Source organism: Motacilla alba, chromosome 4A (assembly GCF_015832195.1).
Source record: "Motacilla alba alba isolate MOTALB_02 chromosome 4A, Motacilla_alba_V1.0_pri, whole genome shotgun sequence".
In the NCBI taxonomy this organism is placed as follows: Eukaryota; Metazoa; Chordata; class Aves; order Passeriformes; family Motacillidae; genus Motacilla; species Motacilla alba.
The window spans coordinates 15,482,751-15,508,152 of record NC_052045.1 but is presented as its reverse complement, the minus strand read 5'-3'; the positions used below and the strand labels follow the sequence as shown (position 1 = coordinate 15,508,152).

Here is a 25,402-nt window from a genome sequence, read left to right as displayed (position 1 = left end):
GCCAAATTCTGCCTTTTGGGTAGATTTGGGGGTGCCCAGACACTTGCAGGGCTCCTCTGCCATGCCTGGAGCCATTCCCTCTCTAACAGATTGGTTGAGTTGCACTATATCAGTTCCTCATCTGGAAAAACTGTGACTCGGGAAAGGGGGTTGCACAGTGACCTGGAAACAGCAGATTTGCTCTATGGGATCCTGATTTTAAAGGTGCTTTACTGCAGCTGCTTCCAAGAAAAGCAAACATTGCCAGGTACCGGGAGCAGCCCCGGGTCACATTAAAGCCACCTACGCCGCTCGGCTGAAGCTGGGCAGGAAATTCTTCTCTCTTCATGTCTAAATATTTAAGGCCTATTTATTTATTTTAATTCCTCTTGTGCATAGGGATAAAAACACAAATCCTTCAAAGGTTTTTCTTATTATGGAAAGCAGCAACAGAAAAAGATTTGTCTAAAAATAGCCGGATATTTAGGGCAGCCCCCAGTAGTGGGAGACAGATCCAGAGCCCAGACTCCACCAAGGAACGCGGTGTGCCCAGCATCCCACACTTCCATCCCAACAACAAGGTCATGGCATCGCTGGCATGGGACTGGAAACACCATCCTGGCTGGGGAAGCTTTCCTGGAAAACTGCTTCCAATCCAGCCACTTTCCATGCAGGATTATGCCACAGCGTAATTTCTTAATGAAAAGCTTTTTTTTCTTTTTTTTCTTATGAAACCTCAAACTGGTTCTGTTCTTAATATTGATTTCAGAGCAGAAACAACCATGCCACTGTTTGCTTTTCCTAAAAATTTCACCTCTTCATCCCAAAAGGTTCTTGAAGTCCTATAGACAGACAAAATGTGCAGTTGCCCTTTGAACAGTAAAATTAATTTGGATGCTGGGTAGTAAACAAAATCAACAAATATTATTCTAAATGTAATTAAATGAGGAGCGTTTGGAACTCTGTCCTGACTGTCTCTTGCAGAGGATCCAAAGCCCTGGTAAGGAATACAGAACTACATGGAAATGACTAAGAAAAAAGAGAACGATGAAAGTTCAGTGAGCACTGAATGAAAGCAAAATGAAACCTGGATGTCACCAAGAAAGAAAAATGTCACCATTTGAATTCAGGAGGAGAAAAGCACCAAGGTGAGAGATGAAAGAATAATGCAAATCCATGCAGGCAATTAAATTAAAAAGGTTCCTTCCATCCTGATTCCACACATACAGCCTTGATTTGCTGCACTAAGAATTCAGAGGAGTAATCCCAGAAATGAAATCCAGATCTGAGACCCTGCAGAATAAACAAACAGCTTATCAAGCTAGAGCCAGCCTTTGCTGGGGTTCCTCTTTCAGAGTTCTGTTCCCTCTTGTCTTGATTAATCACTAAAACTTTTGGTGCTGCACATGAATTTTGGCTTGGCAGAGGTGAACTGTGGCTCTGAGGGGTTTCTGCATGGGCTGAAGGAAATCAACAGGTTCCTGGTGCCCCTTGCTGAGCACAGGGGTGTTTGTGAGGTGTGGCAGGGCAGAAGGGGGAAGAACACACTGCAGGCAGACAGAATTGCTAGAAAAGCACATCAAAATGGGTTTGAATTTTCCCTGGATGTGCCAGGAGGTTCCAGAGGTGCCTGGATCTGCATGGCCAGGCCAAGCCAAGCCCAGCCACTGGCACAGCCAACAACAAGCAACACTTGGAGTCAAAGGAACAACTCTTGGGTTCCAGCTGGAAAGGGAGGCTCAGCATTTTGTTGCACTCTTAAGCTATCAAAATGTTTATATCAATTGAAAACAGGCTCTTGGGGGAGAGTAAAAAAACAGGGATGAATTTTCAGGCTGAAACCTCAGCTGCCAAATTGTAAAACCCTTGGCTGGAAGGTCTCAGGGTAGAAAGGACTGCGCAGCATTAACTGCATAGCAGTGGCTCAAACAGGAGCCATCGGAATAAAGAGAGCCTTCAGGAAAATTGTGAGGCATTTCTGCTGGGCTCAAGAGCAAGGTCAAAGCATGGAAGCAGCTTTGGGAGGAGAAAAACACTGCTGGAGAGTAAAAAGAGCTGTAGATCAAGCCCCAATCCTGCAAAGCTTGTTCACAGGAGCTGCTGTGCTGACATGGACATCTGTGCAGTGGGAAGAGCCCTCTGAGGCCAGGCAGAGGCAGCAGGAAGAGATCCTGATATGGGGCAATGGCTCTGAAATTAGGGGGAAATTTCCCCCACAATGGCACTGAAATTAAGGGAAGTTTCCCTCACACTGTCATAGTAATTAAGAAAAGTTTCCCTTGCAATGGCATTGAAATTAAGGGACAATTTTCTCAGTGGTGACACTGAAATTAAGGGATGTTTTCCCCCACAATGGCACTGAAGTTAAAGAACAGTTTCCCCTGTGATGAAACAAAAACTCTCCCCTGCTCTCATCACCACGGGAGGAAGGACAGCAGATCACTTTTTGTATTCTTAATTCAGTTGAGCTATTTTAAAACTACAAGTCCCTAACCTCAGTATTAGACCTGTTTAGTTTCTTATAAATCTTTCTTAAAAGGGTTCTGTTTGTTCATTTTCAGTGTTGTTTGGCCTTTGGCCATGCAAATACAGTTTATCTGGTGAGATTTAATGGATTGTACCAGGATATCAGAAAAACAAGAATTTGTAGTGATCCTGAAGTGAGAGTGCCCCACACTCCGTGGCAGAAGTGCCAATTTTTGGGTGCAATTCCAGCCTGATTCCCATCTTTTCACTCCTGAGCAAGGACAGATTTTCCCCTGCTCTCCCCAAACTCCCACAGCAGTGACAACCCTGAGTTAACAATGCTGAGCATGACCTGTTTACTGTTTGGAAATGAGTAATTCTCTGCATGATTCATCTCTCACTGTCTTTGTTGTTCCTCAGAGCAGCCATAGAGGAATTTTAGCTGTAGTATTTTATTCCTGCAGCCAACAGGGCAACTTTCTCTTTTTCCCCATTTCCAGAAAAATGTGGATGTTTGGTAAGGAGGCACAGAGAAAGAAGGAAAATTTGGCATTTTTCCTTGGCATTCTCCAGTTCTGAACTTGTTTAGAGCCCTCCTTGTGTTCTGTAGGGACTTCAACCCCCTTGACACAATCTCTAAAGCCAGTGAGATGCAGTAGGGGCAGAACACAGCCACAATCTCGACCTCTCCAGCCCTCCCCATGGGTTTTATTCACCACTGGAACCAGATCCTCACAGCTCATCCAAACTGGATCTTGAGCTTTGGAAGCAGCAGCTCGACCTCATCGACAATCCCATTTTCCTGGTGGGATCCTCCAGTCTGATCCCGTGCCTCCCTGTACTGACACGAGGTCCCATTGGAGTTGAAAGGGAAAATAATTCAGATATCTACACTCAAGCAGAAGGCAAAGCAAAGCTCATGCAGGAACCTGCCACTTGCACACTCCTGCAAATGCTAATTTCTCTGTTTCACTGCTGATTCCCTAAATGAATGTTTATTGTTGAAGACCTGAATCCTGAGGATTTGGAGAGCTGTAATGTGCAAATCTTTCCCTTTCTCATTAAGCCTGGCTGTAGCTGGGAGGTTTGGGATCTGCAGGCTCTGCTGACCCTCCAGGACAGCCATAGGAATAGGGAGGAAAGGAAATCCAGATATAAAATCAGCTCAATGTTCTTGTCTCCCTCATCACAAGAGTTATGTTCCTCTCCCTCTGTCTTCACCCAACTCAGGCGCTTTGGTGAGCCCTCCACGCAAAGGATTAATCCAAAGCTGAATGTTTTTTGATTTAAAATGAGAACAGGATAAAATCTGCAGCTCCAGCTCTTCTGTTTTCTTACAGAAATGCTCACCCCACTGCTGGGCATGACTCAGCACAAGACAGAAAGGTGCCTTCAGTTACAGAATCCTCGACTGCCTCATTCAGATTCCAAATCCCAGTGAGGCTCCTGGAGGAGCTCACAGCCGTGGGATCCCACCCTCACTGCCCTCTCTGATCCCATTCCAGCCCAGGATGGGCACTCAGTGTCCCACAGTGTGCAGTGGAGTTTTCAGAGAAGGCAGGAAGGATCCAGAGTCATCCCAAACCAAACCCATTTCCCCACAGATTGCACCTATCTCCCACAGATCCAGGGAGAGAATGCCAGCTGCTGAGATTTGGGGCCACTCCTTGGAGTTAAATCTACTTTGCTGTGCCATGAGCTGTTCTTCCCAAAGCAGAGCCCAGCTGGCAGCACCTCAAACCCCTGGGAAGTTTTTGGAGGCAAAGCTTGGAGCAGGTGGATCCCCCCCTGCCATTCCCAGGGATTCATTGTGTACATGCACCCAGCCCCTCTTTCTTCTCCCAAAGTGCTTTCATCTCTTCTGGTTTTAAAGAAACCAGGGGTGGCCCCACCCTGCTGTACAACTGCAGGGCTATTTACCACTTGGAGAGGAAATCCCATGTCACAACCCCTTGGAGCACAAGGAATAATGTCCGGAATTCCTTTATCTGTGACCAGGCCTGCCTCACAGGCTCTTTCCTGTCACTTAAGTGTACACAAATATATTCTTTTCTTTTGTCAAGGCAAAGGGCCCAGATTTTAATGATGGTTTAATAAAAAAGAAAAGGCTTTGGCAAGACTCAAGAACAAACGTTCTCTGACTTTGGGACCTTTTGTTCTTCAAGGTGAAAAGTGACTATAAAGAATAAGGAAAATTGAGTCACTGGTCCTTGCCCTCCATAGTAAATTTGACCTCCACTGTTTTTACAGTGCCTAAAATTGGTGTCCTGGGCTAATCAGGGAAGTTAAAGTGATAAGCCTCTCTCCAGGGTGGCTCTGCAAGGTGATATGTTCTGAAGTGATCAAAATGACCCTTTGAGCACTGCAGATTTGTACCCTCAGCTCCAAGGTTTCTGTCCATGCCATCTTGCCAAACTCTGCCTGGCTGAAGGTTGTGCTTATCCATTTATCAGAGGGATGGAGAGAGAGGAGCTGCTGGACACAATCCTGGGGGCAGGGCTCCCTTCCTGAGAGGATGGGAAGGAGTGGGATGCAGCATGCGCTGAAATGTCTCCCTGCACAGGGATCCAGCCATTCCCTGCACCAGGCTCACACTTTGGAAAAGAGGATCAGAGACTCCCAGGAATGGCTGAGCCCTCCTCCCAGAGCACCTCTGTGCTGGCAGGACCAGCTGAAATCCCTCAGGGATACCTGCCAGCATCCCAGGCACTGCTGAGGCCATTCCTTCCTCCCACAGAACAGTGCAGGGACCACCAGCTCCAGGCCAGAGGGGAGGGAAATCTCCGGCAGGAAACCCCTGGGAGCAAGGAAGTCACAGCAGGAATATTGGCACCAGCGTTCTGAGGGAGGCGGGGGAAGCAGGCAGGGGAGGAATCTTTCCAGGAAAGGAACATTTGCATCAGATACTTCCAGAAATAAAATATCAGAGAAATGTTCTGAATACTGGCAGCTCTGCCCTGCTTTGCCCCACCACTCCTTCCATCACTCTTTTAAATCCTTCTCAAAAAAGTGGTGATCCTTCAGTCTGGAGCCCCTTGTGCAAAAAGGAGTGCAAGTGCCAACAGGGACCACAGAGCAACCCCAGGTGATCCCTGGCACCCTCCTGGCACTCTGGTGATGGTATGAAGCTGCAGCCTTGTTGCAGGACAAATAATTCAGCAGCTGGAGTTTGCTGGCTCTTTGTTGATATTCCTCCAGCACACAGGCAGTGCCAGATGTGCCGTCCCTGATTCATGTGCATTGTGTTTGAAGTCTCCCATCAGAACCAACCTTGGGCTGCATCCAGCAGCTAAACTGGTGTTAGCAGAGATAAATATTTGGGAAAGTCTGTGATTGGCAAGAACCTGTCCCTCCCTCAGCATCCTTCCCAGCTGAAGAGCAGGCAGCAGCTCGGAGCAGGCACAGATGTTTTCTGCACATGAGGAACGTCCTGTGCCCTCACTGAGCTGCTGCCACTGAAACAAATCTCCTAAGGAGGGTGATTTTGGCAAGAGGGGACCTTGCAGGGGCTGGGAGCTGAGTGTTCACCCAGGGATGTGTCTGTGTGCTGGAGCACAGCAGGAATTACAGCTGCTCTTATCTGTGCGCCTTCAGTGCCTGTGCCAGGGGCACCAGGCAGGCACAGCAAACACCTCCCACCCTGCCTGCAGGGGATAAATCCCACTGCTCCCCGGCCTCCTGGCAGGGCTGGATGTTGTGGAATACACTGCATTCGGCGGCCTGGCAGTTGTAAGGCTTGATTTGCCTTTGCCCTCTGCGTTGCGGGGCACAAAGTGTGTGTGGAGCAGAAAGGACCCATGGTCAGGCAGGGCGTGGAGAGGCTGGATCCCTGGGTTTTCCTTGCTTTTGGACAAGCTCACTCATTTCTTTCTCCACTTCCTGAGTGACCCACACTCCCTGAACAGAGCCAGCAGGCCCCTGGCTTTGCTGCAGGGTGTCCTGAGCAGGGCTCTCTGGGCTGTGGTGGGATGCCCCCAGTCCTACAGCTCTGAAGGTCTGTCCTGCCCACCTGGCCAAGGAGTTCTGCCAGGGGAGAGGATGGGCTGGCTCAGAAATCCTAATCCGCCGGTGAGAACCCAGTTCATGCAAATCAAGGTGAATTAGTCCCTTCCATTTCCCTGCTCTGTCACTTTGCAGTTGGTGGCAGTGATTTAAGGCCACTCAGAACTTGAGCTTTCCTCCCCAGCTTTATTTGCCTGACCTTGGTTTTCCAGTCTGCTGCAACAAGGAGATGAAGCCATGTGTGACAAACCATCCAGGCTGATGTTTGCTGGGATGGGTCACAGATTTTCCTGCCCTGTGTCAAAGGGACCCAAGCAGTGACAATGCCAGTGGTGTCCCAGAAGGAGACACCCCTCCTGTGCAGACATTTCTCTACAAATTGCTATAAATTCTGTGTTTTGAAGAGCCGGGACTGCTGTGCCACACAAGGAGTTCTCAATGTCACCAGCCCCGTGGCTCTGACAGCACAATCCTGATTTTGGGTGCACATCCCACAGGGAGTTCACAACCTGACAGTGCTGAGATCACTCCTAAAGGCAGGCAAGCACCACAAACTCAGCCCAAAATCGCCACATCTGGGGCAGGGGAGTCAGAAACACCTCCCTGTTTTGTATCCTGCCCGATATCTGCTTTTGAACGAGGTCACGAGAGATTGTTATTCCCAGCAGAGTGATGCTGTGTTGAAATGTGGAATTTTTCAGGAATTTTTCATTAACATTGGCTCTGGCAGATAAAATACTGGCCATGCCAAAGACAACATGCTTGGGAATATGCTGCTCCTGAGCACAAAGATACTGCCCCTCAGCACTGCAGCCCACCCAGCACATGGATTGCCCCAGTGACAAAGAGAATAACAGCCATGGAAGCTGAAAATGCCCAGGAATTTTGCTTTTTCTATGTATTTTCATCTTCATTAAAAGGCCAGGGTGGCATATTCCAGTGAGCACTTGCTTTTGGTGTTCCCTTTTCAGTGAGAGAAATTGCTTGGTAGGAGACGAAGCAGTTGCAATTCTATTAATGGATGCACAGATCAACTTTGTGACTCTGCATTAATGTGATTATTTTCACATGAAAAGAGAAAAGAGACAGAATATTGCTCATGTATAAGCAAAGCAGTGGCTGAAGGGGTGCTGAGGGTTCAGGAGCTTTGCTGGGCTGGTTTCACAGACTTTGCCACAGGATGGGTGAGGGGTTCTGACAACCATCGTGGATCAACCCATCCATCCCTGGCCTGCCCCTAATCCCAGTCCTGACCCTCCTCAGAGCCCAGCTCCAGCACTGACCCCTCCTGGCCTCCCTCTGTCCTGTCCTCCCAAGGTTTTTCAGACCTACTGGACACAGAAATGTGTTCTTAAAATAAATACCTAAAGTTCTGCTGCTTGGGGAAAACAAAACACATCCAGGGAGGAACAATATCTCTTTTTTTCTTTCTTCCCACCCTTCCTCACGACAAAATATTAACAAATATTGATATAAGCTTTAAAGCTTTGATACTGAGCTTTGAGAGGATGGTGAATGGGTGTCTTGTTTGTATCTGTGTGTTATTCATCTTTTGTTTTCTGTGTGGCTGTGCTCACCCTCTGAGGATGCAAATCCAAGGGGCTGGGCCCAAAAATGAGCTGGTACTTAAGGTACTCAAACCCTAGCTGTAGGTTTGGGTAGGTGCAGCTTTTGTAGGGAGACATCCATGGCTGAGAAAGGACAGTGTCAAAATGGTAATAATAATAATAATAATAATAATAATAATAATAATAATAACAGATTGCAAGGGGCAAGGAGGAACTCAGGCTGGATTTTGAGCCCTTGCTGGATGCTGCTCAGCTGCAGTTTTCTTCTTCTCCCCAAAAGTGCAGATTCCAGAACAAGTGAGCTCCTAGAAGGGGGATTTCTCCTTTGGATTCTCAACTCCAATAACCCAATATTCCCTTGAGCAGTCTGATGCCTGTAATCACCTTATTTCTACTGCTGAAAGCAGCAAGGGGCTGTTTGAGGGTTCCAAGGAGGAGGGCAAAACCTCCTGACAAGCCCAGGTGGCACTCCACGCTCTCCAAGAGGCACCTCCAGCGTGGGGCGATGAGAACAAACCCTCAGCCTGGAATCCTCTCACTGTAAGAGCCTCTCAGTGGGGGAATCCATCAGATCAGGGCTGGAAATTAGCTTTGCCATTAGCTTTGCCTCCATGCCAGAAGAATGAAAACCAAGAGGCTTCTTGGGATATGGTTGCAGCTGGAGTGCCTCTGCACCAGTGCAGGTGTGGATGTGGATGCCATGGATGTTTCACCATTCAGGAGGCTGAGGGAGGTACCACAGGAGAAGAAATTCCAGAAAATAAATGCAGCTTTGCAAGGCCTGAGCATCCCTGCCAGGGATTTCTGCCAGTTCAGGCCAAGCCCAGCACAGTCCCCAGTCCTGATCCTCACAGCCTGAAATGCCGCCCTGTCCCTGCAGCTTCAGGTGGGTTTTTCTCTGGTGCTGGGAGTGAAAGATGAAGCAAATCTCCTGCAGCTGCTTTTTCTGTTCCAAACATTGATTGCTCCATCCCTCCAAGGAGGAAGGGAAGGACCAACCTCCCTGATTTACAGAAGGGCAGAGGCACAAAGGCAGGAAAAACCTGTGCTGCAGGGAAGAATGCAAGGCCAAAATGCACTGAAGACTGAGGGGGCACCTGCAAACTTCAGTGCAGGGCCTGAGTAAAGCACCCACACTGCAGGGAGCAGGGCTGGAATTACCCCAGCCTTTTCCTTCCAGAGATTCTGGGTATTCCTCCATCCCACCCTGCTGCAGCCCCTGAGCTGGAGTCAGTGCTGCCCTGGGTAGGGGACAGAGCTGAGTCACTTCAACCTCACCTGAGCTCCCTGCTGCTTTGGAGCACAACCCCAGGCCAGCAGAGCCAAACCCCACAAACCTGGCCTGGTGCCCTCTGTTCCCAGTGCTCCCAGTCCAGAGCATCCCTCAGTGCTCCATCACAGCTGCCCAAAGCATTTCTACACCAGCCTCTGCCTCTCTCTTCAAGAAGTGTTTTGACAAAGCTCTCAGGCACGGGCTGGAGTTGGTGGGGTGTCCTGTGCAGGGGCAGGAGCTGGACTGGATGATCCCTGTGGGACCCTTCCAACCCAGGATATTCTATGGTTCTGTGATTGATTCTGTGGTTCTGTACTTCTATGACTCTCTGATTCTGGGGTTCTGTGATTCTGTGACTGTAATTCTATAGTTCTGTGATTCTGTGATTCTGCAGTCCTGTGATTCTCTGGTTCTGTGGTTCTGTCATTGATTCTGTGATTCTGCAGTTCTGTGGTTCTGTGACTCTGTAGTTCTGTGATTCTGTGGTTGTCATTGATTCTGTGATTATGTAATTCTCTGACTGTGTGTTCTGTGGTTCAGAGGGGCTGCCTGTCACCCAGAATGTCTAACGAGGCAGCAGCTCAAGGCAGAGGAAGACATCAAACCAATTGATGCCTGAATTTGTGCTCCTGAGAATGCAGAGGAAGTGCAGCCCCAGTGAGCTGTACAAGCACAGAAAGTTAATGTATGCTCGTTTGTATATCTGCCCATTGTCCAGGGGAACTCTCCACTTCCTCTGGGGATCAATAATGAATAGACCTATAAGGGAATGTTGTGGTGGCAGCAATTTCTCTTTTCCTACCATTTAACTCAGAACAATATGGAACCAAAACAACAAGGCAGCCTTTCAAAGGCTGGCAGTACAATGCACCCTATAGGACACCAACCATTAAAGTGAAGAGCACGAGGGAGATCTTTGCCCTGTGGATGCTGAGAATTCCTCTCAATTCCTTTATCCTGAAAATTCCTTTATCATCTCCAGTGCAGAAGATCAGAGTTTGAGATACTCTCCTTACATCCCACCATGCCCCAGTGTCACTACCCTGCTTTCACTACCAGCAGATGGCAAGGGCAGAACTGAGATAAGCAAAAGAATTTAAAACAGGAAAGATGACTGAATTGGGCTGCTCTGGGCTCTCCTCTCTCTCTTTAAGTCTGGTTAGCTTAGTTCTGAATTGAAGGAGACTTCTGATGACACCAGATGTATTGGTCAGCCTGGAATTAAAGAATCAGCAGCCCAAAGAAAAGACTCTGCAAGGCTTTAGCCTCGGGATTGATTCAGGTGATTCACGTGTTTATCCTGAACCACACCAGTGATGGCATCAATGATGTACCAATATTGTCTATCATTGCTATTCCAGGGATGCAAAATGAAAGAGTTTACACTCTATCAGAAATGTCCAGACCCTGCAACAGCAATCCCAGAGTCGCTGGACAAAGGCTTTGGTGTTTGCCTCATGCAGAGTGTGCAGTGCTGGACCCTGGATTAAAGATTACGCTTGGCACAGGTAGGCAGAGAGGGACAAGCTCAAAGTTGCACTGCTCAGTGCCAGAGCACAAATCCAGGTAGTATTTCAAAGCCTACATTAATTTTAAAGTACAAAGATATTGCACAGTGGAAGGGCAAATGGCCTCGAACAGCAGCTGTGCCAGCAATCCTCCATGGAAATCAAAACCAGCTCAGCTTTAGCTTCCCTACTAATCTCACTTTGAGCACAGAATTTTTATCTCTACTGCCCTGATTTTCTCCTGAGTGCTGGACAGGTTTGGCAAATGAAAAGTTAGATTTATACCCAGACAAAACTCCTGTCCTCTTCTTTTGTCCTTCTGCCAGAAACCCACCAGAAAGCCAGAGGGAAGGTTAAAACAAATTTGGCACATATTCCTGGGATGGGAGAAGGAAAACCTTTCTCTAGAGAGTATCAGCCCATGCTTGTAGACCTGTGGGATGTCCTGGTGCCTGTCTGGGGAGCCTGCCCTGGCAGATATTGTGCAGCAGCTCTGACACCCACACAGAATATTAGGAAATAAGGCTGGTAGTTTATTATTAATAGCAATATAACCACCATAGTTGTGCACAAAGCTCCAGAGACAGCAACCTCAGTAACCAGTGATGCCTTGTGAAGGCTGCCCTAGAGCAGAGGCTGGACAGAGCTAAAGAATAAAGCAGGGATTTATTAAAAGGCCTCAATGGATCCACCTTGGGCAGCACAAGAGCCTAGCCAGGGCTGCACCCAAGAGGAACCAAAATGGTCCCAAAATCCCTGACCGCTCACGGGGTCTCTCCCTTGGATCAGTTCTGCTCCATTTGCACCTTGCAGTTCATTGTCCCATTCCAGCTTTAGCCCATGCACTCCCATCCTGCTTGTTTTTCTCTCCTCAGCCCACGGTGTTTGTGCTCTTGGGCTGAGATTTGGATCATTTGTCCTTGGTCCCCAGCTAGAGCAGGAATTGTTTTGTCTCCCTGCTCTGTGCAGAGAGCTCACCATCCCTAATATGAAGCCCAGACCCACACCCTAAAGCAGCACAGAACCTGAAAAACATAAAAGCCGAAACCTGAGGCATCACTAGAAGAAGGCTTCATGACTTATCAAATTAAACTAATAATGGCATTTCACCAAGTGGGTCTGAGTATTACTTTTCAAATACAAAGTTGACAACAATTAAAAAGGCAAAATGACTAATTTATACAAGAGATCAGAATAGATAAAACAGATCAGAACAATTCCATTGTAAACAATGGCAGAATTCCTGATGGAACTGTTTGGAGCTGGATGGGGGAACCTTTGACAAGCCTTGCTCAGCAGCCTCCTGTTTTCCTGAATTCCCCTTCCCTGGAAGTCCCTCCATCCCAGGAACTGTCCCAGCTGGGTCTTTCATTTCACCCTGCACTTCCCTCATCAGAGCAGGGCTGCTCTTGCCCAAACTGACCCAGAGAACTGAGCTCATGTCTGTTTGCCTGCTTGGGAAAGCCAGGAGAAAACATTCCAAAGGCAAGAACACCACAGCCATTCCAAACCTGTAAATCCATCACTCTGCAGGCTTGCTTTATCTCCTTGCTGATGGAGCAGGGGATGAAGCAATAAAACTGTTCACAGAATCATCAGTGCCTTCTTGGTAACACCTGGCCTTGCCTTCCCAGAGAGCCACTGTGCCATTATCCTTGGAAAAGGCCCCACTGGGTGGGATGAGCTGGGATAAACCCAAAATGGGATGGGCCAAGAGCAGGGAGCTGCCAGGCTCTGCCCCAGGCAGTCCCTCCTGCCACACTCTGCTCCCTTCATGCTGACACAGGATTTAGGGATTCATCCCTCTCTCTGGGAGTTCCAATTGAGCCAAACCCTTTTGCTCTGTCCTTACTCAGCAGAAAATCTGCCCAGACTAAAGGAAAGTGGTTTAAAGCATGGGAGTCTCCAGGACTGAGCAGAAGAGGATCTGTGCAGCCAAAATAGATGTGAGGAATAGCAGGAAGGGTTCTTGTGCTGCCTCACACAACTGGGGGTTGCTGCAGGCTCAGGCACACTCTGGCTTCCCTTCACCACTGGAAAAGAAGCAGGTTATTTTGCTTGCTCACAGTGAAGCAAATCAAGACTTTTCCAGAAAGATCAGTCAGATCTCTACCTTTGTAAAACATGCAGTGAGGGAGCAGCTTTCAGTCTGCCTTTTTTCCCCTCAGATTCCACCACAGAACGTGTAAACAGCCAGAAGAAAATAAATGTTCTGAGCCATACAATGGACAATTCAAAGACAGGCTATTGTCTTCAGCCAAGCACAGCCTTAAACCTGTGTGAGTGAGAGGCAAAGCTTGTCCCGAGTGTGTAAACATGAAAATAACTCAGACATGATCCATTTCCAGAGAAAAAATGTGGCAGGCCAAAAGGTTACCTGATTCTCTCTGCTTTGCACTGTGTTATAGCTTAAATTGTGTTTTAAAGGTCCTCAGGCTGACATCATTGTTTACATTGACTTGAATCATTCTTTAATTGTAACAAACCCCTTCCAAGCAGGCGAGCTCAGTGCTGCTGTGTCATGCAGAGAGAGCTGACAGCACTGCCTTGCCTCATCCACATCCAGAAAGAGCTGGGAAAAGAGATCTTGCCTCAGAAAGAGCTGGGAAAAACACTTCTCCCCACCCCTGTGTTCTGCATTGTTGTTTCTCCTGGTGCTCCTCCTGGGTGAGGAAGCAGAGCACTGGAAGCTCCAGAAATCCTTTCCCTGTCTGTAAATCATTATTAACTGAGGAGTGAGGCAGCAGTGGGTTCCCTTCCCAAGGGGAGGGGGTGTCCCAGTGACCCAATGGGGCACCTGTGGGATTTATTGCTCTGCAAGGAAAGGCAGAGAGACCCGGAGCTTTGCAGAAGGAACTCCCCAGAGGTCTACTTCCCTCCTCCCAGCACATCCCTGCTCTGAAGGGCTCTGGGCAAGCTCTTCCAAGCTTTTCCTGCTCCTGGAAGCAGGATTGCCCACACCAAGGGCTTCCAAGTGCTACTGTGGGGATGTGTGTGATGGCTCCTGCAGGAGCTGCTCCTGGCAGCTGCATCAGTGAGAGGAGAAGCAGAGGGGAAAAGCACATTTTACAGCTCTTGGGGGACTCTCTGTAGGAGGTATCTGCACATTAAAGGTTGAAACGCTGACCCTTGCACTACCCAGCCCTAAAATCAGGGAAATGCAGGCTCAGGAGCAGCTTTCAGGATGATCCCTATTGCTACAGAGCCCTTTTCAGTAGCTGTGAGGGAACTGAGGAGAAGATTCTGGGCACCCCCACACTCCCATCCCCACTGCAGCTTCTGGGCACTGGGAGGAAATTGCTGAGTCCTAAACGAGTTTATTCAGCCCTGATTTCAGTTAATGAGCTCTGCATGAAGAGCAAACAGGATGAACACCTCCCAGCTCAGCTGTTCGTGTGTGTGTGGAGTGCCCCTGTGAGCAATCCCATTTTCCTCAGGGCTGTAGGGGAATGGCCAAAGCAGCCCCACGGTGGCTGGTGCTTTTCCTGCAAGCTGACCCCGGTGTATCCGTGAGGAAGAATTCCAGGTGAGCAATTTCTGAGCTGGGGGCTCTAAGGAAGCAAACGTTTTGGCTGAGGTGGTTTAGATTAGTGGTGATTTTGTAAAAATGGAACAGGTAATGACAGGGTCAGGCTTCCTTGACCCTCAAATCAAGAACAATCCCAGCAGGGCTGAAAACTCCCCTCTCCACTTCCTTGGCAATCACGTTCCCACAGTTCAGAAAAACACAGGAAGATCTAAGGAAACCTATGTGGAAATGAAGAAGACAAAGGCAAGTGATCTGAAAATAGAAGGCTGGTCCATATATTTCCTTTACATTCTGGGTCTCAGTTTGGTTTTGGCTGAATTTTGAAACTTTAAGGGCCACGTGCTTCTGCCATTCCCTGCAGGCCACAAAGGAAAAGTGACTTTTTCAGACTTCCATCATTTGCAGGGTTAGATGAGGTTCTTTCCTTGTTGCTCAGTCAAAGACTCAGTGCTAAAACTTTCCTGCTTAGAGCCAAAACAAAAGCCCTGCTCACGCACACCTCATATTTGAGATGTGGTCCCTCCTGCTTTTCCAGGTACTGGGGGACTTGCAAAAATTATTTCTTGTAAAAAGTCATTGCAGCAGGAATACAAAGAGCTGGTAGAAAACAAGAGATTCAACTGCAGGTCTCAAGCAGTCCCACTTTGGTTTGTTCAGAAATCTCTGCACCAGGAAGAATCATAAAGGCAAAACTCATTTTGGGACAGAGAAGAGAGACTGTGCAGACCCCTGGTGTGGAAGGGCTGGGAAATTCCTCTTGGCTTCTCCTCATGTAAAAATTCAAGGAATCCTGAGCCCTGAGGGGAGTTTAGGAGACATCCAGGAAAGGGGGGGAGAGCAGGAGAGGGATGTAGGATGTAGTGGGGACAAAAAGTATGTGCTGCAAAGTCAGACTAATCCAAGGGCTTGGGGACAGGGTATTGGAGTGACTCATGATGTCCACGGACTCACTCACTCTCCATCACAAAACAGTTCCCAGCTTGCTCCCTGTCCACCAGAGAGCAAAGCTGTGTTCCACTGTAGGTAAGGGACAGAAGTTAGCAGTGGCACAGGGCAGCAGCTCAGCTCCCTCGTGCCAATCCCTGCTCCCACAGCCTTTGGAAGCGTGTCCAGCACTGGCAGGGAGGAGTTTCCACAAAATGGGCACCCATCAGTTTTGCTCCTCACAGCCTCAGCCACAGGCTGATCCTGAGCCTTCCTCCTTCCTCAACGGAGCAAGCAGCTCCTGGCTGAGCCTCTGAGGTCACAGCTCGTGCAGAAACCTTGGTTCCTGTGATTTGTGCTGATCCTGCCCTGCTCCTGATGTCCTGCTCCTGGAGTCCTGCTCCCTGGGGCAAGCCTTCTATTAAATGCCATTTCCAGATAAAAACCTTGACTGGTGGATTTTGGCAGCTTCTACTCTTTTCTTTGTGGCCTTAAAAAGAAAAATCAAAGAGGTGCCTAACGGGGAGCTCAGTTCTCTATTACACACATGCTCCCCAGCTTTTTTTGGGCAGCCAGTTGTCCTGGGGGCTGTGACTGAGGACACTTGGATGGGAATGTGCTGGTGGGCACTCAGAGCCCTTGTGTCCTGCCAGCCATCAGCGCTGCTTTCTGAAGGAAAGCACCAGGACACATTTATTTCAATCCTAGCTGTTGCTTAGATACTCCAATATCCCTTAATGATTTCCACTCCTAATTCCTAATTCCTAATTCCCAATTTCCACTCCATTCCCATTCCCATGCCAGTGACACCAGGCTGGTTTGGAGGAAAAAGGAAAGGTGGATCAGAGGAAGTACCAGAGTGAGCAGGTGAAGCTCAGTGGGGCTGTGCTCCAGGGTGCTCCTCGTGCTCACTCTGAAAGTCCAACGCTGCCTCCTGGAAATCTCCTGGGCAGCTTTAAAAAATCCAACTGCCTGCTGCTGCCCCCAAAATTCTCCTGCAGTGAGACCTGAGAGCAGCTTCCTTGTGCCCCCTGTCCTTTGTCTGGTGCCCAAGTGACCTTTCCTGCATCACACCCTGCAAATGTCTCTGGAGGGACCAGATGTGCATCACCCCTGCATAGATATGGGACAGGCCAGGTTTTCACCCTCCTCCAAACTGCACTGCAGATCTGGGAGACAAACCCCAAACAGCTCAGATCACCTTCCCCTGCTGAACCTGAGGAATCTCCTGTGGGGCTTGGAAACCTTTTGCTTGTGTGCATTAACTTATTAACAACATAAATATTCTATTATTATTATTAATCATCACTATTAATTAATATAATAGCATATAATATATAACATATAATATATATACTGTATAATATATAATATATTATATATTATATAAATGTAATATATAAATATAATATATAAATATAATATATATTATATATTGTACATTATATATAATATATTATATATTATATATTATATTTTATATATTCTTATATATTATCATTACTATTCTATTATTATTCTATTATATTATTATTATTACTATTCTGTTATATTATTAACAACATAAGTATTTAGCCCAATCTGAGATATTAATTCAAAGTGCAGTAAATTGAGCTCTCACTTTGTACAAATAATTTATCATAAAATGAACAATCCAGGGAATGTGTGAAAGGGCAGAAATGACCCAAATGGACCCTGTTGCTCTTATTCAGAGCAGACCAATGCCCACAGATAAATATTTTGTACAAGTTTTAAAGAAAATGCTGAAATTTCTTACAGCAGAAACCTTCAACAAACAATCTGGTTGGTTTTCCAAGTGTTCTTTTGGGTACAATACTGTTTTTTAGAAGTTCAGGGAGTATTCAGAAATACTTGACATTTTTTTCCTTGCCTTAAATGGCTGAATTGGTATAAAGAGATTTCCAGTTGGTTTCGAATGTGGCAGCTTCAGCAGGAGGCTCATATATCACCAGCCTAAAAAAGGCTCCTCTGCTTTTTATAACATTTTCCCACAGTAAAGCAAATGTTTGGGAATAACACCAGCTAGGACACACATTTTTTGGGAAAACAGCCCCTCAGTGCCTCTGCCCTGGCACAGCCACACTCATCCTTCTGCACTCTGTGACCATCCTGGCTGGAAAAGCAGGAGGAATCCAAGCTCCTGAAGCTTTTATCTCCTGATCCATGGCTTAATTGAAATCTCTGTGTTAACAAGCTTCATTGCCCATCCAGTATAATCAATTTGTAGAAGACATTGCAAAATTAAACAACAACAGAAAAATCAATTTCAAACGTGCTTTCATTTTAAAGCCATCGGGCAGGACCTGATTTTTATTCTTCAATCTTTAATAATTTCCAGTGTTAAATCACTGAAATGGCTGAGTTTATTCCAATACCCAAAAAGTGCCTTGGATTGCTCAGATATTAAAAACCTTCTGGTGATCATGTCAGCAGGTGAAAGATGCTGAATTTTTCATGCACAATTTAAGGTGTAAGAATTTCTTTGCTGATTGTTTTTGCAAGGGCTGATTATGAACCACCCCACTCCACACCTCAAACCTGTGCCAGCTGGTGGCACCTGCACCATCATCAAAGCAGTGGTCATTTCTGAGCAGCAAGACCCCAACCAGTGCTCTGAGGAGCTGAGAAGAAGCTGAGCAATGAGCAAAAGAAAGTGGAAATTTAATGATACTCAGGGAATTAAATGAGGAAATTTAAAGATGTATTTAGAGCTGTATTTTAGAGGAAGGTGGGAAATCACTGGGATGATGCTTGTATGGTCTCTTCCTCCTACTGAAAGCAACAAATCAGTCAGGAATTCCCCAAAGGAGACCTGGATAAATGTAGTGGCCAGAATTTCATCCATTTCATTGCTGGGGATGAACCTGGAGGGAAAAGTGGCTGAGGAGTCGATGCCTTGGTACTGAGCAGCTTTCACAGTTGTAGGACTTTCCTTCTCTCTGCATTGCTGATGGAATTGTTTGGGTTGGAATCAGAGTCAGCCTCCTGAGCGCAGCCCTGCCTAACTTTGGCCACAGAGATCCCAGAGAAGGTTTAACTACAGCTGAGGGGTAAATGCAGGCTTTGGGAGGCGGAGCAGAACTTCACTGAGCTCGGAGCTGTAGAGGAACCTTGAGGACAAGGTGGTGAGGAGCTGACTCCTCAGTAACACCAGTGCCATCCCAAATCCTCAGCCCTCCTGGCCCTGTCTCCCCCTGGCTTCCAGCCCAATGAGGGCATCCAGAGGCTGTGCTGATGTTTTATCTCTTCCTAAAGATGAGCCAAGCTCCAGACATCCACAGGGCTGCTCCAGGTCCCTCACCAGCCTGCACCTCTGGGCACAGGGATGTTCCTGCCTCCCTCCCTCTGCCACAAGATGCAGACTTTGCCTTCTCTTGGCCTCCTCTGTGCCTGGCACTGATGGCAAAAGGAATCTGGTCCAAATTCCAAGGTTATTTGGGCTGAAATGATTAGGAAAGGAACCTGGTGAGGAAGGACCTGAGCAGCCCTGGAATGTGGGCAGCATCTCCAGCCAGGATTTCCCCCCTGGACTCCCTGTGCTCCACTTCACCCTGAGCCTCAGGAACACTTGGGCACACCACGTTTTCTCCCATCTCCCAGTGTTTTTTTATCCCGCTCTGATCCACCAAATCCTGTGGTGATTTATGCCTCTGAAATCCACACTGGATTTCGGGCAACTTTTCCAGACTGTGCAGAGATTAGAGCTCCCAAAGCACGCAGCTGGCTGCTGCTGCACGTGTCAGCCAGCTGGAGCACATCTCAGGAATCCTCCCAGGGCTGCCGCAGGTGCAGCCCAAGGTCTGGGCACTGCTGGCTGGCCTGGCACGGGACAGATTCCCTGGGGACACCACGGATCCTGAGGATTCCTGCTGCAGGGGCTCCTTGCCACCTGCCAGGTTTGCTGCTTCAGCTTTTCCTGGAAAAGCTGGACAAGCCCTTTGGAGCACAACCTCAGGCTTTAGTTATTTATTCTGCAGGTAACCGTGGGGAGGATGTGAAATTCCCCAGGGTTTGTGCCTGCCAATCAGCCCCTTTCTGCAGAAGGAATACATTAAATCCCTAAACGAATCCAAGAAAATCAAGGACAGTGATGCTCCACAGTGTTTCCAGAAGCTATCCACTTAACTATGAAAATATAATATGCTGAAGAACAACAGCCTCGTGCTGGGCAATACAGCCACTACCCAAAAAAAGGGAAAAAGTCCTTTCTGTCAGAAGGAATTCCCCAATAAACAAGAGCCCATCTCCCTTACACAATTTGCAGCGTCATGAATGAATAGCTCAGTAATCCAGCAAAATCCTCATGCTTAATGAGATAATGAAAAGTCATATGGCAGATGGAAAAGCTCTCCCAAATCTCATTAACGTGCCTCTTGGCTTTTCTGATAGCAGCAAAAATTGGGAATAAATCTGGGGTACAGGGAGTTTGCTGCAAAGGAAAATGAGTTTTGGAGAGCAGGGGATCTAATCTGGCACCTGGGCTGAGGAGGGGAAGGCAGTGAAGAAGCACCACGTGTAAAAAAATTGAACTGTCAAAGAACCAATATTCAAAAATTGAAATATCAAAAAATCAATATTCGAAAATTGAAATATCAAAGAATCAAAATTGGAATGCCAGAGAGAATGCCCATGATGTCTGTGCCCACAGCTCCAGCATGAGCCCCAGGACGGCGGGATAGCCCAGGTGCTCCCAGACATCTCCTCTGAAAGCCTCAGCTCTGCCTCAAGCGATCAAATACAACCAGAAACCCTCCCACATCGAGGGAAAAAAAGCCACAAATTGGTGAACGCTCACAAGTCGCTACTTCTAATCAAGCGGCCAAACCTCGAGGGGAAACACCCATTAAAATCTGACCTTTTTGTGCGACACCTTCAAGGAGGTTTAGGTTTTTTGCCTCTATTTCCAAAGATCGGTTTTAACGGAGGTGTGAACCCTGAGGCTTTGGGGACGGAGCGGTGGCACCTGCCCGCTGGCACGGGGCTCTCAGGTGGGTGACACCTCCCCGGGCAGCCGGAGGAGCACAAGAAGGGGGAAGAGCTCAATAAGGCATCACGGAGCGCTCTCCTGAGGCCCCCCGAGGGACGGCACCGCGCCGGGCCGGGGCGGCCCCCGCGGGGTGTCCCTGCCCCGCCACCCCCGGGACACGGGCGGCTCTTACCGTGCAGCAGCAGCAGCCCCTGGAGGGCACAGACGGCCAGGAGGGCGCTGGCCCGGGGCAGCATCCCGGGGCCGGTCCCGCTGCGTGTCCCGAGCCCGCTGGAGAAGTTTTCCTCCGCGGCGAGGAGTTTGGGGAAGCCGGAGCGGGGAGGGACGGGAAGGACGAGGCGCGCAGGGTTTCCCACTTGTTGATCCCACTTGTTGAACAAGTTAAATTGTTCTTGCCATTCACCGCTTCATCCTGGGGCTGCGGGTTGGGTTTGCCTTCCCTTCTTCCCGAAGTTCTCGGTTTTTTCCTTCACCCCCTTTCCGCAATCACCTTATTCCTTCTTTCCCCCGTTTCTCCAATCCCTGCGGCGTCCGGGGGGAACCTTGCTCTGGCTCAGAAGCCTCCCCAGCCCTCCTGGCTGGCGCAGAGTCCCTCGAGGGGTGAAAAAGCAAAGCAAAAACACCAGAAAAAGTTTGGCAAAAACTTTCCTGCACTCGCTGCTCGCGGCTGCTCGCACAGCGCGGAGCTCGGATAAGGTGGCAGAGCCTCCTCTGAGATGGGCTCCTCCAGGGAGGTGCAGGTGCCGGCGGGAAGGACAGATCTCCCAGCAGGACAGGAGCAGGGGGAGCTGCCCGGAGCCCACCTGGCTCTACCTGCCCGGGGGCACCTGCCCGGGGCGGACAGCGGGCGGGCAGCGGGGCTGGGGCATGGCCGGAGCCCTGGCTCTGTCTCTGCCTGTCCCCCTCCCCTCCGCCTCGCCCGGGCTTTCGCAGGGAAGTTTGATGCGAGCCCGAGATTCTTTATAGGGACAGGAAAAAAAAAAAAAAGGAGGAAGGAGAGACGTCACCAGCCGAGGCGAGGGGACTTCACTCTCTCTCTCCCTCCCTGTCATTTCACAGAGCTCCTGGGTTTCCTGTTGCTGCTGCCTGAGATGGGGCAAAGAAGGGAATTCCAACCGCTTGGACTCGCCCGTCCCTGCAAAGCCGGAGTTCGGGGGATCAGGTGGCACCACCTTCCCCCGGGGGCACAGAGGTGGCATCTCCGCCGGCCGCGGCGCCCCCAGGCTCCGGGACAGCGGGCAGGGGACAGCACCTGAGGAACAGGCTGTGTTCTGCCAGAGCCGCTCTCTGTGCCCCTTCACCCGCTGTTCAGCAGTTTGGGCTCTTTGTGCTGCCCACCGTGCTCTGCTGGGATGCCACCTCCACCCTCCCTGCCCTGCTCTGGCAGCCGCTGCTGTGCCCCCCTCGCTCTTGGGGCACGGAGACAATCCCTTGTTTGCATCGGGTACTTCAGGGAATCCCAGTGATGTTATTTGCATTACACGGCCGCCACCCTGATCCCTCCCGGGTTTCTCACCTGGGCATTATCTCCAGCTCCACCCACACATCCAGGCTCCCAGCCTGCCCCTGTGCCTTTGCCCTTGCCGTGCCCGGCAGGATTTCAGCAGGGATGGGCACTCCAGCTGCAGGGATGTCCCTCCTTTTCCCTCCACCCTGGAAATCGCTGTCCAGTCCTGGCTCAGGGCTGCTCCTCCAGCCACAGGTGCCCCCTGGGCCAGCACAGCCTCAGCTTTGAAGGTCACAAACCAGTGACAGGAGATGTCCCAGGACGTGTAAGGGACACTTCTGTAAGTGCAGCCAGCACTGAGGTGACCAGGAGGGAGCTCTTCTGTGCTGTTTCAGTGCTCATATCAGATGTGTGGCTTGTAATGTAAAAGCACTGATAATGAGAGAGTGCTGGAAGCTCCACGGCTGACCCCACAGATTGTCCTTCCCAATAATCCAAATAATCCAAACAATCCCAATAGTCCAAATAACCCCAATAATCCCAATAATCCCAATCCCAGCAGGTGAGCCCCTGGGGACACTGGTGTGACAGGACCTGCAGAGCCTTGTAGGAGGGCACTGCCAGTCCCTGTGGCTCAGTGATGGGGTTGGTTTGCATTTTTTTTCCTCTTGCTCAGTTTGTTTGCAAAAGAAAACCCAGAGCCAGCAGGTGCACCAGACTTTTACTGGATGGAGATCATGGGGTTAGTGACAGAGCCTTTTCACACCTCAGTTTCGTCCAAAATCTAAATTCTTAATGCCCATAACAGCTCTGAGCTCTTCACTGCCATGCACTGGAGCAAGAGAGAGCAGGTTCAGTTCTGAGAGTAACAATTCCAAAGGCAAATGGGCACTTCAGAAGGTCAGGATTGATACCTGGTGTAGAAGTGTCCCAAATTCAACAAGAAATTGAACACAGGCCTCAGATTTTCCCAGGTTTATGAACAAGAAGCCTCATTTCTCATGCACAGTGTCAAATCATGAATGCTTTCCTCAACATGATCTTCATATAAATGCCCAGATCATTGTCAAGATGAAAAATTGCATTTTCTATGCCTAAAATTAATTCTTAGAATGTACAACTTTCCTCAGAGAAGGGTTACAGTAAAGGAATCCTAAATAACTATGGATAATGGTAAAGACCGATCCCATAGGAACTTAACTGGAGAATCAAAACTCTAACATAATTATAGGACTGTAGTTTATTTGTAATTTATGGGGAAGTGTTTAAAAATTCATTAGAGGGTACTTACAAGCTGGTAATAAATTGTGTTGTATTTGTGTAATGCCCCAGATAATCTTTTATCTGTTGATAAATGTAATTGATCTTTTCATTGAGATTAAACACCTCTAGTGTGTCGCTTCACAAGCAATTCAGTATTAGAACCTGGTCAAGCAGTTCTGAGTTTATAATACTTTATTTTCCCCTCATATTATGCAAAATAAAAGTTATAAGAAGGGTACAGTGTGTTCCTGAGCACTTTCCTGTGCCTGGAGCAACCTGTTAGAGCCTTTCCAAAGTAAAGCAGACTTCCCAGGCACAGCAGCCTGTTCTGCTCACAGGGATGGGAAAGGCCATTTGCTAACTGGGCTAGAACTCTTCATAATAACCCAGCTCATTTTTCCATGACAGATATTCCATCCCAGGAGATCAGAGCTCTTACCAATATTAATAAATGCCAGCCTTGCCATGCTCAGGGGAGCAGAAGCAGGGCTAGAAAAGGTCATTTCCCTCCCTCATGAGGCGCTTTGAGCTTTGCAAGGCACCCAGCAGCTGCAGCAGTGTGACCATAACTAAATAAAGACAATCCCAACATGGGGGAGTGAAGTTTGCTGTGTCTGTGTCCCAGACAACTGGGGTGGGAATTCCTGCAGTAACCTGCAGGAGTTTGGCTGGAATTCCAGGATGTGGACTATGCTCTTTGTAGGACCAAGGCAGGGCAGAATGCGGGACCTGGCTGACCCCAGGAAATGCCCAGTCACCCTTTGTGGTATCTCCCATCCTTCCTGGCAGAGGATTAGCTGTGTCATGTTAGTGCCTTCTGCCAGCTTGGCATGGAACAGTTCCAGAAACCCCTTCCCTTCATCTCTCTCCTCTCTTGGTGCTCATCCATGGAAGGGGACAGAGGGAGTGCCTGTGGGTTGGGTCTGGAATTGCATCCTGTGCTGCTTTTAGCTTTAAAGGTAGAATGTCTCTAACCCCAGTGGAGTTGTCCAGCTCTGGGCTGGTTCCCAAGCCCAGTTGCAGCAGAGTCAGGGCCAGGCTCTCCTGACTCAGCCCCTGTTTCGCAAACTCCCTGCCAGGTGCCTGCTTGCCTCCCTCAGCCGCAGAAGGGAAGAGATGAGTTTAGGCCCTGATCCTGAATTTTAACTGGGTAATTCTGCCCTGTGTGTTGGGGTGGGTGCACTGCGGTGCCTTTGCTGTCAGCTGCACACAGAGAACCCTGGCAGATTCTGTTCTGCAGGGTGGAATTGTTCTCCAAAGGGGCTCCAAAGCAGCTGGAGAGAGCTGTGACCCCCAATGGAGCTGCCCTGAGCTGGGCTGGCCTCCCAGAGCCGAGCTTTGCCTATGGAGTGAGAAGCAAGGAGGACAAAGCAAGGGATTGAAGGTCATTTCTCCATGTTGGTGATCTTGGTTCTTGTGACAGCCTTTAGGGCCAGGGAGCTGGCACACCCCCAGGCTGCCACTGTGGCCTGCTGCCTGCTCATCCTTGTCCCCTTCCTGGATGGACGGTGTCCCACGTCCCGCAGACTCGAGCCCCGGAAGAGGTGGTGGAAGAAGAGAGGACATTGCCAAGGTGCCTTGCAGTTCTCTGTGATAAAACCCTGCCTGTTCCTGAACTCAGCTGTTGTTTATTTGATGTCCAGGCTGCCTTGGAGCATCCCTGACCTCCAGGACAGGCAAGGTGCTGGCCACACACGGGATGTGCTCCCTGAGCCATAAACAGGAGCAAAGCCATCAGCAGCCAGGGCACAGAGTCCAGCCCAGCCCCACATCCCTCCCAGGGACTGCAGCAGTGCCAGCATTGCTGCCCTAATTCCCAGGAAAGCTGCGGGGCTGGGTGTGCCTCTGCCCGCAGCCCAGGCAGGCTGATTGCCCTGCACACACATCCTGCAGTCCCCGGGGATGGAAATCCAAGTTAACATCGTCACTCTGTGGGCAGACAGGGTGGAGAGCTTTCAGATAAAAATATTTTTCCTTGGAAAATGGCATGTTATCAAAACAGAAACCTTCTGTGGGAGTGCTCTGGCTGGAGTGACTTCTGCTAGGGATAGACTTTCCAGGGAAAGAAAGCACCATCCCAGCCTTGCCTGCAGCTTGGTGATGTCCTGGGTGCCAGGCCTGGTTTTGAGTCATGAGCCTGGTTTGGGTCAGAAAACTGTATTTTCTCCTCTTGCCAAACTCCTCAACAAGTCCACTGGCTGAGCTTTGGCCATTGCAATCAGCTCCTTGCAGACGTGTTTGCTTACTTATTCCTTTGTTTAGAGAAAGAAAAAAAGGCCTCAAGAAAACCCCATTTGGCTCAAGCACAGAATGGGAACAAAATGTTTCTCTAGCTGGGAAAAACATTTCCTGGCCAGCTTTGTTCAGGCTCACAGCAGCACTCAGGGCCTGGGACCACGGGAACTGTGGGACCAGCAGGGCCATGGGCACGTCCT

At 49.0% G+C, this 25,402-nt stretch overlaps 1 protein-coding gene across 2 annotated transcripts in view; it reads right to left on the bottom strand.

Moving 5' to 3' along the window:
* The window catches only part of LOC119695216 (vascular endothelial growth factor receptor kdr-like), a 126,378-nt gene extending 105,175 nt beyond the window's left edge, over positions 1-21,203 (bottom strand). The window contains exon 1 of one of the 2 annotated variants that reach the window (XM_038123230.1): positions 20,430-21,203. In XM_038123230.1, the coding sequence (XP_037979158.1) occupies positions 20,430-20,493 (64 nt within the window). In that variant the 5' untranslated portion in view covers positions 20,494-21,203. The remainder of the gene's footprint in view (positions 1-20,429) is intronic. The other variant, XM_038123231.1, reaches the window with a different exon arrangement.
* Positions 21,204-25,402: the final 4,199 nt, after the last annotated feature.